Source organism: Dreissena polymorpha, chromosome 5 (genome assembly GCF_020536995.1).
Source record: "Dreissena polymorpha isolate Duluth1 chromosome 5, UMN_Dpol_1.0, whole genome shotgun sequence".
NCBI classification, from domain to species: Eukaryota; Metazoa; Mollusca; class Bivalvia; order Myida; family Dreissenidae; genus Dreissena; species Dreissena polymorpha.
This window is the reverse complement of record NC_068359.1, coordinates 116158626-116172206: the sequence shown is the minus strand read 5'-3', so window position 1 is coordinate 116172206 and position 13581 is coordinate 116158626. Positions and strand designations below refer to the sequence as shown.

Here is a 13581-nt window from a genome sequence, read left to right as displayed (position 1 = left end):
GAAAGAACACTGTGCATGTATGAACTATTTACATCTCATTGCGATGGCGATATAATAAATTCATAATAAGCCTTGTGAGGCCACATATGATCACATGTAGTATATTTTTATCTAAGGACAAAATTGTTCGGTTTGAATATACGTGCACTTTATAAGAAACACATCAAGCGGTGGATATGCGACAATTAAACCTTTATTTTCTATTTAAATATTTATAAACGTGAATATACGACTTGCTTTAACGATACAAGCGTTAATTCGTTACTGATAGGATCATGCGGCAGCAATGAATAGGACACTCCTCGTGTAAGTAATCATCATAGTCTAGGGACCCTTCAGGTTTCGCATCGTAAAAAGTGTGACCCAGTAATATTGCTTAAAATGGTTGAGCTAACTTAATTTTCATCTTTTCTCGTGCTCTTTAATTACCCACATATTTAGGTCTGGTTGAAGTACTTTTACTTCCCACAGAGCAATTCGGTTCAAATTACTAATAACAACAATACACATTTTTAGCTTTAATTCAAATGTGAACATATTTATTTAACGCAGACGTGCACATAATTTTAACACAGAACAAGGGCTGTTTGTAAAACATGCATGCCCCCCTATGGGCTGTCAGTTGTAGTGGCAGCCATTGTGAATACGTTTTTGTCACTGTGAACTTGACTTTTGACCTAGTGACCTGAAAGTCAATAGGGGTCATCTGCCAGTCATGATCAATGTACTTGAGAAGTTTCATGATCATAGACCTAAGTATTCTTGAGCTATCAACAGGAAACCATTAAACTGTTTTGAGTCACTATGACCTTAATCTTTGACCTAGTGACCTGAAAATCAATAGGGGTCTTCTGCCAGTCATTATCAATGTACCTATGAAGGGGGTCATCTGCCAGTCATTATCAATGTACCTATGATTTTTTTATTTATGATCCTAGGCGTAAGTTTTTATGAGTTATCATCCGGAAACCATTTTTCTATTTCGAGTCACTGTGACCTTGACTTTTGACTTAGTGACCTGAAAATCAATAGAGGTCATCTGCGAGTCATCATCAATGTACCTATGAAGTTTCATGATCCTAGGCGTAAGCGTTCTTGAGTTATCATCCGGAAACCATTTTACTATTTCGAGATCAATAAACCTATGAAGTTTCATGATCCTAGGCCAAAGCGTTCTTGAGTTATCATCAGGAAACCATCTGGTGGACCAACCAACTGACATGTGCAAAACAATATACCCCTCTTTTTCCAAGGGGGGCATAAATATAATATTAATTTTTAGTAATCTAAATTAAATCAAAATTGCTAGATTGTGTTTTCCGAGAAATTATCGGAAAACATCGTTAAAGTTAAAGGGTATCTGCCAGCTTATGCCATTAAAACACAAATGTTAAATGACAAAAGCTGTTGCCCGGTTCACGGCACGCGGAGCCTACCCTATTGTGAACCAAAATCTTTTTGTGTATTTCATCCTAGTAGTTACCTTGACATAGAACAGACACATTGGTTACTTTTATGAAACAATTCTTATAAAACTTGGTATACAAATTGCGACATTGTTGCCCATTTGTCCGTCAGTCCATGTCCGAATAGTAGCTAAAATTGAGAAAACTCAGTAAGATTTCATGAAACTTAATATTCACATAATTTTTAAATACACAAAATAATACATTGACCATTTTAATTTTGTGATAAAACTTGGTTTACAAATGAACTCAGAAGAGCAATGTGATATTTATTTTGTCCCTACCGTTTTCACATGAAGGGATTTACGGTTGACCCACTGTCCATCGGTCTGTCAGTCAAATAAACCTGGATCTGGTTACAATGTTTTCCTAAGATTTCACCAGGTTACCTACTTTTTGGACACACTCAACCCAGGCTTACTCAACCAAGATGAGCATGTCGATCAGGTTTCATCAACATTGAGTCGAAAAAAGCCTGGTTTCTTCCATCACCTGATGATCCTCTAACACAGCAAGTCAATCCTCGAATGTCCGAAATATGTTCTGGTTCTTATAGTGGCAGACAAAAACAAGACCTATGATTTTAAGTAAATTTGTTATGTTCATATATACATTAATTATTCCAACTATTTTTTTAGCTCGTATATGTTGTTATACAATTGTATTAAACATGGCCATTTAAGTCTTTCATAAGATTCTAACTAAACAAATGAGTTTTAATTTCTTTTAAAACTCTTGATGCAAGCAAACGATGAACGGCAGTATTGGGGGAAAAAAACTGGCAGACAATATGTATTTGACCATCAAAACTAGAGAAGATTGAGATAAAGATATGCAGAAAATGAAGCAACACCAGTTCATACACAGTGCTAAACTCACATCATAGAGATGTTTAAGTTCATGGATTTCAAGACTATTAAAGCTCAGGACTTTGGTACAGTCTCCCCATCTACAGCATTTCTCTTGAACCACATGAGAGATGATATGTGCATCTTGCTGTCCTATGGAGTGGAAGTCTTCCTTGCAGGATATCCATTTGCACGAATACTCCTATAACAAGCAACTTTGTAAACTGCAGATTGGAAGCCAAAGTCAATTAACTTACAGTGTCCACATTTTAACTTTAGTTATAATCATTTTCACAAATGTTATTTTTGATTGAAATGTTAATGAAAAGGCAAAAAAAAAGAGATATACTGTGAAAGAAGTCAATGGAGATAAGCCTACTAATAGCTCTTGGTGTGTATTGTGGATTTCACCATGATTTGTTTAACTCTATTTTTGTTTTATTTATCTATATATTGATATTTTCTATGAGTTCTTTACGCAGATACACATCTAATCAGAGCCTCTGTTAATGTAATAAAAGTATGTTACTGTTCTGTTCTTCTGTTAATAACTAATCTAAAAAGAAAGAAAACAAGTAAATTTGCACTATTGTATGAATATGGCATACACTTATTTTTCCATGTTGAAATCTTATTAAATTCATGATATGAAGCCCTAAAATGTTTGTAACAAACAGATGGATGGACTGACAGACTGACCGATGGAAAACGCCAACACTATATCTCTCTGGCTTTGGAAAGGATAATGATTCAACAGAAAGTAGAAATCATCAATAAAAACTTGATGCATCTAAGTTAACTTAGCAATTAGTGAGTTCAATATGTCCTTTAACTGAACAAAAAACAGATGTTTCAAAAACTTAACATGATTTGTCATTTGTTGCAAATATTAAGAAGCACTTACAGGTCCTGGGTTTCAATCACCAACATATGATAAAATAGTTCTCAGTAACAAAAGGCACAAAACTGCAAGAAAAAAATCACTTTAATGTTAAAATAAATATATATAGTTATTCAATAAACAATGTATATTTTGTCATAAAGTACCGGTCCTGGATTGTTCTCAACATCATTTAAGAGCATCAACATCCGCTGGGACAGGTTAACATGTTGTTGAATACACAGCTGCATCATGATGTTATGAAGACCACCTTGTCCACACATACGACCCAGAATCATCAGCCCAAACATCTTGATCCACATGGTGGGTGGGAAATGTTTGTATGTTCCTAAAGAACAAAACATGTTAATGATTTATCATTTCAAGTATAAAAGGCAAGCCTTAAAATTCTTAGAAAGCTTTAACATCTGAAGGTTAATATCACCCTGGCTGTGCAGATCTTGGTAATATACCCATTTAAAAAACATTCCTTAAAGCCACACACCTTGAAATGAAATATCTGGCATAGTAAATTTGGATATAAATAAGAAACATATTTTATCTTTGCCAATTAGAATATATCTGGTGGTTGCAAGGTAGAAATCCGTCTTTCTTGTGCTTTAAAACTTAAAAATAATTGTGTTTCTCGAATTGAACATGTACGTATACAAATCATACATTCAGTTTTAAAATATAAAAAAATAAATTACTTGCTAACTAGGCTATAGATTTAATGACAATTTTGCACACTTTCAAATTGCATCTATATGTACTGAGTAACATGTATTTCATTTCAAGGTGTGTGGCTTTAATGTAATAAACAAGAGTGCTAAACTGTCACAAGATACACCCGTTTGAAGGTTTTGGACACCATGCTAAACGCTGGAAATGCACTAAGTGACCTAGTTTTCGACCCGGCATGACCTATATCTGAACTTGACTTAGATATCATTAAGACACAACTTCTGCCCAAATTTGGTGAAGATCGGATGAAAACTCTTTCAATTAAAGAGCTTACACCATGCTAAATCCTTGAAATGCACCCTGTGAACTAGTTTTTGACCCAGCATGACCCATATTTGAACTTGAACTAGATATTGTCTGGATACAACTTCTGACCACATTTGTTGAAGATCAGATGAAAACTACTTCAATAAGAGAGTGGACACCGTGCTAAATGCTTGAAATGCACTAAGTAACCTCGTGACCTAGTTTTTGACCTGGCGTGACCCATATTTGAACTTGACCTAGATAACATTTTGACACAATTTCTGACCAAATTTGGTGAAGATCGGATGATAACTACTTCAATTTGAGAGCGGACACCATGCTTAATCTTTGAAATGTACTAAGTGAACCCCTGACCTTGTTTTTGACCCGGCATGACCCATAATTGAACTTGACTTAGATATTGTCTAGATAAAACTTCTGACCAAAGTTTGTGAAGATTGGATGAAAACTACTTCAATTAGAGAGCAGACACCATGCGAAATGCATGAAATGCTCTAAGTGACCTCGCGACCTAGTTTTTGACCCGGCATAACCCATATTTGATCTTGACCTTTATATCATTTACACACAACTTATGACCAAATTTGGTAAAGATCAGATGAAAACTACTCCAATTAGAGAGCCACCAATGCTAAATCCTTCAAATGCACTAAGTGACCCCGTGACCTAGTTTTTGACCTGGCATGACACATATTCAAACTTGACCTAGATATTGTCTAGATACAACTTCTGACCAAGTTTGGTGAAGATCAGATGAAAACTATTTGAATTACAGAGTGGACACTGTTATGGACGCCGCCGCCCGCCAAGGGTGAAACTATAATACGTCCCGTTTTTTCAAAACCGGCGTATAAAAATAAGTAATATCCCTCACATGGTTCAGGTCACACAATTAACTTATAGACAATAGGCAATACTTAATTCATTCACTTCAAACTGTTTCTCTTGACAGATAACAAATGTTCAATCAAATTTTCATTCAAGATCATTTGGTTACAAATTTGAAATATACTAAAATTTGCCTTCATAATGGAAACTTCTATTTTCCAAGCATGCCTTCCACTTCCTTGAGCTGACTTCGTTGAGTTCATGATTAGCAGATGCAATCTGTAAGATTTACTTATAAATTACTCTAAAATAAGTGATTGTTACCCAAAAAATAAAAAAATATAAATTCTTTTGTCTAATTACACACTTTCACATACATAAATGTGACACACGCATAAAGGCCCATAACCATCCAATCAAAATATTCAGAAAAAGAGGTGCTCATTATACTAACAGTAATGACTAAGTTTGTATACATGTATGTTTTTTCAACTATGTTTTGCAAAATATTCTCATGCAAACCAGGGTTTCCAATTTAATAAGCCACATGTACATTGCATGTAACAGGGGTAAGACAATGCTAACAAGAAATGTGGTTGTCAGAAACACAATGCCCCCTAATGCGCCACTTTGATTATTTTTTTTACCTTTGACCTTTAAGGATGACCTTGATCTTTCACCACTCAAAATGTGCAGCTCCATGAGATACACATGCATGCCAAATATCAAGTTGCTACGTTCAATATTGCAAAAGTTATGAAGAAGGTTAAAGTTTTGGTTAAAGTTTTTGAATAATTTTTTTTGACCTTTGACCTTGAAGGATGACCTTGACTTTGACCTTTCACCACTCAAAATGTGCAGCTCCATGAGATACACATGCATGCCAAAAATCAAGTTGCTATGTTCAATATTGCAAAAGTTAATATGAAGGTTAAAGTTTTGATTAAAGTTTTGGGACACACACACACACACATGGACACATACAATGACAGACTGGCCAAAAACAATATACCCCCGATCTTTCGATCCGGGGCATAAAAATAATCCTGGTTGTGTTTTTCAAGCAATCTAGCTAAAACAAACAGGTTTAATAAAATAGAAAGATTAACTAAAATGAACATACCAGTTATATAGGGCTATAACTATCATATTGAGTATGTCAACACAAAATCGTGTAATTAGTTGCTAAAAGATACAGAAAGCTTTATATGGGAAAGTGCATGTGTTGACCTCCTTTTTTTGTTACTTTATTTGTACATAAAATGCTTGTCAAGCATACACAAGTTAGTGATTTAAAGTCATACCATTGGTGAGCCTATCAGCTTAATTTTACTCTCTTTTCCAGTCTCTGGTTGCTTGATGTGGCGACTGCAGAAGTGGCTCAGCAAAGCGTCTTCGTTGGAGCAAACAACCCTGCATTCTGGACACCGATTGTGCGCCTCCTTTAAATATAAAACTTTGTGAAACATAAAAATATATTAAACATTTATTTTTCATCATTTTAACCAATAAATACCTACTAAACAAGAACTTTGACATTAACTTAGATAAGAAAACAAATATATTATTTTCAATTAAATTGTTAAACAAGAGCTGTCTCCATAGGATGACGTATGCCCCCAATAAATGCTTTGATAGAAATTATGAGCATTTTTCGAACCCTAAACGCGGACCCTAAGGTCAAGGTCATGGGGTAAAAATTTGTGTGGGTATGGAAAGGCCTTGTCCATATACACATGCATATCAAATATGAATGTTACATCTGAAGCGACAAAAGAAGTTATGAGCATTTTTCGAAACCTAAACACAAAGTGTGACGGACAGACAGACATCAGACAAACAGACAGAAGGACAGTTCGATCACTATATGCCCTCCTTCGGCGGCATAAAAAAAGTTAATCCAGAAATGCAAAATAAGTCCCAAACTAGAGAGCGGACACCATACATAAATCCTTGAAATGCACGTAATGTAAGCAAGTTAGTTCAAATAACAATGTACACAATTTCAATACTTTCTTAAAGTTAGTTCAAATAACAATGAACACAATTTCAATATTTTCTTATCACTTAATCAATAATTATTATTAAAAAAAAACCATCCTGACAGTCCCCTCACATTTATGTGACTGAACTATCAGTCAAAAAAACGTTTGTTAGCTAACAGGGAGATATCTGTTATGGGAGAAGGTTCAAAATATTTTTGCCATTTCTTATATCACACTGCAAGTGTCAGTGCTACTGGCTCTGGGCATTTTCTATTTTTATCAAACCACTAAATTCAATGTATTTTATTCAGAAAACTTTGCAAAAGACAACCTCAGTGTCTGGACTGACCTGATGCACCAAATCGCACAAGTCAGCTACAACTCTGAAATTATTTCAATACAATCATTTTCATTAATAAAAATAGATAACAAGAGCTGTCAGAGGACAGCGCCCTCGACTATTCGAGAGCTTGACAGTATAACGTAAGCCATCATGGGGAAATTGTTCATATTCAATAATTTATTAGATGATCTTTCAAAAATAAAAAAGGAAAAAAAATTAAAATTTGGGGAGGGGGTAGGGGGGTTGAGAGGGGGGTATAACATGGGGTGTGGTCATTTATTAGACGATCTGACGATCTTTCGAAAATAAAAAAAGGAAAACAAAAAATTTGGGGGGGTGGGGGGGGGCAGGGATTCTGGGTTGGGGCGTGGGGTATTGCAGTGCTGCAGCTAGGATTTAAAAAGGGCAGGGGGATTTTTTGTCAAAAGGGCACTTTGGACGCGCAGTATTTTGTCAAAAGGGCACTTTCGAGCGCACGGGCGTTTCTAGAATGCTTCCTCATGCATGTTAATTTATGTGTTATCAATAATTGTAAGAATAAATTATTCCCATTGTCATTAAACAATTCAAATTTAATTACTACAATGAGGAATAAATTAATTACAATGTATTTTAATAAGAGATTTATTAATCATCATATGTAAAAAAAAAAATTAAAAAAAAAAAAAAAAATTTAAGGGCAGGGGGAGCCCTAGGAAGGTCAGGGCGGAGGTTCGGGAGGGCAGGGCGGGGCGCCCTTCGATTTAGGCCTAGCTGGAGCACTGGTATTGCACAGGTGGAATCCATTGTGGTATTCAGGTAAGTGTTGTTTTGTCAAAGTATTAATAAAATCTTATCATAAATAAAGAAGTTATGTGAATTAAAGCAAAAAGTCCAATTCTCAAAGTAAAAAAGGGGCCATAATTCTATCAAAATGCTTGATTCAGTGGTCTAATCTTGTTTATAGGTTGGGGTCATGTTGGTAAACAAGTATGCAAAATATAATAGCAATATGTCAAAGGACATAGGAAATATTTGGGGTAGTACGCAAACTTTAACATAGATTTATCAATGATATGCATATTCTGAGTATAAAAGGGGCCGTAATTCTATCAAAATGCTTGATTAAGTGGTCTGCTCTTGTTTGTAGGTTAAAGGTCATGTTGGTAAACAAGTATGCAATATAACAAAGCAATATGTTAAAGGACATAGGAAATATTTGGGGTAGTACGCACAATTTAACATAGATTTATCAATAATATGCATATTCTAAGTATAAAAGGGGCAATAATTCTGTCAAAATGCTTAATACAGTGGTCTGCTCTTGTTTATAGGTTGGGATCATGTTGGTAAACAAGTATGCAAAATATGAAAGCAATATGTCAATGGACATTGAAAATATTTGAAGTAGTACGCAAACTTTAACATTTGCACGCTCACGGAAACGCCAACGCCGGGGTGAGTAGGATAGCTTCACTATATATATTTCATATATAATAGTCCAGCTAAAATACAGTCAACAATTAAAGAGTTGTTGTCACTGGGAATGTGATCTTGCATATATACACTTCATGTTGACAACATATTATTTTCAATTAAATTGTTAAACAAGATCTGTCTCCATAGGATGACATATGCCCCCAATAAATGCTTTGATAGAAATTATGAGCATTTTTCGAAATCTGAATGCATTTTTTGAACCCTAAACACGGACCCTAAGGTCAAGGTCATGGGGTAAAAATTTGTGTGCGTATGGAAAGGCCTTGTCCATGTACACATGCATATCAAATATGAATGTTACATCTGAAGCGACAAAAGAAGTTATGAGCATTTTTCGAAACCTAAACACAAAGTGTGACGGACGGACAGACAGACATCAGATAAACAGACGGAAGGACAGTGCGATCACTATATGCCCTCCTTCGGCGGCATAAAAAACGTTAATTTAGAAATGCAAAATAAGTCCCAAACTAGAGAGCGGACACCATACTTAATCCTTGAAATGCACTAAGTGACCCTGTGACCTAGTTTTTGACCCGGCATGACCCATATTCGAACATGACCTAGATGTTGTCTTGATACAACTTCTGACCAAGTTTGGTAAAGATCAGATGAAAACTACTTCAATTAGAGAGCAGACACCATGCTTAAACCTTAAAATGCACTAAGTGACCACATGGTCTAGTTTTTGACCCGGCATGGCCCATATTCGAGCTTGACCTAGATATTGCCTAGATACAACTTCTGACCAAGTTTGGTAAAGATCAGATGAAAACTATTTGAATTAGAGAGCGGACAAGAAAAGTGTGACAGACAGACAGACAGTGCGAAAACTATATACCCTCTTTTCTTCGAAAGGGGGCATAAAAAATGTGGAGTAAAATATATACAAATGTGTTCTTTTTCTTTGCAGACTGACTTACCTATCAAAATAGTTACATAAACAAATATGTATAATTATATTGTTAATATTATGCGCATAAATAAAACATTTGCTATTTCATGTAAAATTAATTGTAGACAGCAAATAATGAAACAAGAAACCGTTTGAGACGGGTGATGCTCCACAAAGGTTTTTTGTCACAATATTGCACTATATATTCAGATAAAAGGAAACCTCTTGAGGGGCATAACTTTGGACAAAATAATACAATGGATGGTTTAGTAACTTAAAAATTTCAAAGGGCCATAACTCTGTAAATAAATCATCTAACCAGAACCCACTAATAACATGCGCATCTCCTCAAGGTAGTTAAGCTTCCCATAAAGCTTCATTGTATTCCAGTCAGTAGTTTGGGAGAAATAGCCCGGACAAGAATTGCACTATATGTACAGTTATTAGAAAATTTCAAAGGGCCATAACTCTGTGAAAAATCATCCGACCATAACCGGCTTATAATATGCACATCTCCTGTTGGTAGTGAAGCTTCCCATAAAATTTCATTGAATTCATGTAATAAGTTGCTGAGAAATAGCTCGGACAATAATTGCACTATATGTACAATGGAAAATTTCAAATGGCCATAACTCTGTGGAAAATCATCCGACGAGAACCGGCTGATAATATGCACATCTCCTGTTGGTAGTAAAGCTTCCCATAAAGTTTCATTGAATTCCCGTCATTAGTTGCTGAGAAATTGCTCGGACAAGAATTGCTCTATATGTACAATGGAAAATTTCAAAGGGCCATAACTCTGTGAAAAATCATCCGACCAGAACCCGCTGATAATATGCACATCTCCTCTTGGTAGTGATGCTTCCCATAAAGTTTCATTGAATTCCAGTCATTAGTTGCTGAGAAATAGCCCGGACAAGAATTGCACTATATGTACAGTAAATGGAAAATTTAAAAGGGCCATAACTCTGTGAAAAATCATCCGACCAGAACCCGCTGATAATATGCACATCTCCTCTTGGTAGTAAATCTTCCCATAAAGTTTCATTGAATTCCGGTCATTAATTGCTGAGAAATAGCCCTGACAAGAATTGCACTATATGTACAGTTAATAAAAAATTTAAAAGGGCCATAACTCTGTGACAAATCATCCGACTAAAACCCGCTGATAATATGCACATTTCCTCTTAATAGTGAAGCTTCCCATTAAGTTTCATTGAATTCCGGCCTTTAGTTGCTGAGAAATAGCCCGGACAAAAATTGTTCACGGACGGACAGACGGACTGACGAAGCGGCGACTATATGCTTCCCCCCAAATTTTTTGGGGGAGCATAAAATGTCAAATTAACATAGATAATAGAAAATATTGTGAAATGCTTTATTTATAAATTAGAAACTAGATAACACTTCTAAAATGATTGCAAGTTTCAATGACTCATTGAGGAATAAACCATGTAAAATGTTAGTTTTGCAAATTTATATAGTTATGGGAAACAACTACATTAAATTTAAATATCAAAGCTTTTTTTTATAATTGTATATGTACCGGTAAAACACCGCTTCATTCGTAAGAATGTCATTTGAGCCTAGATGAAGATACAGCTGTTGAACATCCATCTTCCGCAAGTCTCTCAACAATGCATGGAAAAACGATCACAAGAAAATTTGGCACCTTTGAAAACAGAGTTGGCGAATGTCTGTGTAAATAAATCACAAATATACATGAATGAATACACAAGGAAAATTCATGCTTTGCCTCAAGATTAAAATGAAAAGTTTGCAATTACAATTCCCTACAATCTGTAAAATATTCCACACGCTTAAATAAAATATATAACCATGCAAATTAGTTAGAAAACGCAATGATGCCAATCATTGCACATCAGCATAATAAGTTTAACTTTATATTGATGACAAATACTGTAATCATACGAAGCTTAGGACTTGACATTTGAACTGTTTAAGTATAAAGAAATGAAATAATTACATCATTTATAGAAACTATGAGTATCACGTTTAAATGGTGGCATTTCGTGTTTTCTCAAAAATGTTTACAAAAACAGTAAACATTTAAACGACTGTTGATATCAACATAATCCATTTTAGTTCATTACGTTACAATGTTGCAAAACTTATTAAAAGCTGTTAAAAAAAGACTGGTATACATTTGTATCATGTGTGCCAGATGGCCCTTATTCACAACAGCGTAAACATAACAAAACACCATGTACGACCTAGACGGCTTGAATATTTGACACACGTCGGCACAAAGTGCTCGGGAAAATTTTCCAGCCATTTGTTGCATGATCATTCCCCGAATTGTCTTGAACATTTGACGCGCGTCAGCACAACGTGCATGAGGAAATTTTTTCCGACATTTATTCATCAGAATTCATTTTTAATTTCATAAACAGATACTCGTTTTTATGTACATCTTGTTAGGTAGAAAACAATAAAAAATTTACACAGGTGTAGTCTTATTGAAGAAATGTGGGATCAATATTTATTTGTCTTTGTTATAAAATACTACGGCATGTAAGTAGAAAATGTGTACCCAATGACTCAACAACGGCAAGAACAGTTGGTTTTAATATGACGTCATTGCCCAAATGGGTTATGATCTGAATATAACTTCTGGAAATAATCATTACTTTCAGTTTGGAAATGCGATGTCAATGACGCTTTTATAACTGACATATGGATACCGTTTAAACGGTAACCTTTTGTTTATTTCATTAATCATTTCGTTTTAACGTTTAGAAAAATGTGTACATGTGATACCATTAATAGAAACAAACCTGAAACTGTAATTACTGTTCTATACCATTGTCATTACATATTCTCATCAGAGATTGGCAGGCATTTGACAGCTATATCATCAGGAAGAATATCCTTAATCCGATGAGCATTGGAGTCCCCAGCAATACGGTTCACTTTTCTCCTGTCTTGGGCACCTGAAAAAATAAAAAGAAAATGCTTCCTGACACAACACTGCATCCTGTTCAAAAGAGCCTGCGTAATAAATCTACTAATTATAAAAAGACAAGTCTTAACAACCCAAATACTACCTTAACAATACTATTGCAACAAGACTAATAAGGACGACTAAACTTGTCTTATGTGTATCTAACTACACAAAAAGAATATAAACAAAACAGATCAATCACGCTTTAATAAAAATAAAGGTCACACAAGTTTAAAAGCACTAGTTTTCAATAATCAATAAATGTCAAAATTGCAATACACTGGTCAGTGTTCAGTGCAAATATCACTATGAACATGTCAAAAGTGTCAATTATTGCACTAGTGTGTAACACACTGAATGTGTCCAAATGCGCGAAGCACCTGTTTTTTAATAATTAGTATTAAAGTGTCACTCAAAATTGCAATCCACTGGTAAGTGTTCAATCAATGCAAATATCACACAGTCACTATAAACACATCAAAAGCGTCAATTATTGCACTAGTGTAAAATACACTGTAAGTGTCCAAATGCGCGAAGCACGTGTTTTTAATAGATCACAAAATGGGTAATAAAACGCACAGTTGAACTTAAGGTGAAAAGTAAACACAAATCCTTCGTTCACTCACATCGAGTTACTAGGACTTGGTCGCGAAAATGAATGCCACTTTGAATTATACACTTTACAACGTCGAAATACACCAAATCACAATTAAAAGATAGCTATTGCAAGTTCAAAAACAAAACTGAAATATATAAGCGCCGAAATGACTTCTTGATCTCAAAACAATGTCACAACGTATACAATACCGGATCTCAACCGTTTGAAAGCTCGTGTGCAATCAAAAGGAGAGATTATTCCAACGATTGTTTCTCCATTCGGT

General features: G+C 35.0%; 1 protein-coding gene across 5 annotated transcripts; it reads right to left on the bottom strand.

Moving 5' to 3' along the window:
- Nucleotides 1–1449: 1449 nt before the first annotated feature.
- Nucleotides 1450–13547, bottom strand: LOC127882286 (uncharacterized). 5 transcript variants are annotated; one of them, XM_052430843.1, is made up of 8 exons: nt 13508–13547; nt 12534–12689; nt 11282–11432; nt 7368–7401; nt 6338–6475; nt 5228–5312; nt 3362–3543; nt 1450–2516 (listed from the first exon to the last, which is right to left on the bottom strand). In XM_052430843.1, exons 3-8 carry the CDS (start codon nt 11350–11352, stop codon nt 2193–2195), a joined length of 834 nt encoding a protein of 277 aa, XP_052286803.1. In that variant the 5' UTR covers nt 11353–11432; nt 12534–12689; nt 13508–13547; the 3' UTR covers nt 1450–2192. The 5 variants fall into 5 exon arrangements, with proteins under 5 accessions (XP_052286803.1, XP_052286806.1, XP_052286807.1 ...); XM_052430846.1 differs by having other exon boundaries at nt 11282–11407; XM_052430847.1 differs by having other exon boundaries at nt 12560–12689.
- Nucleotides 13548–13581: the final 34 nt, after the last annotated feature.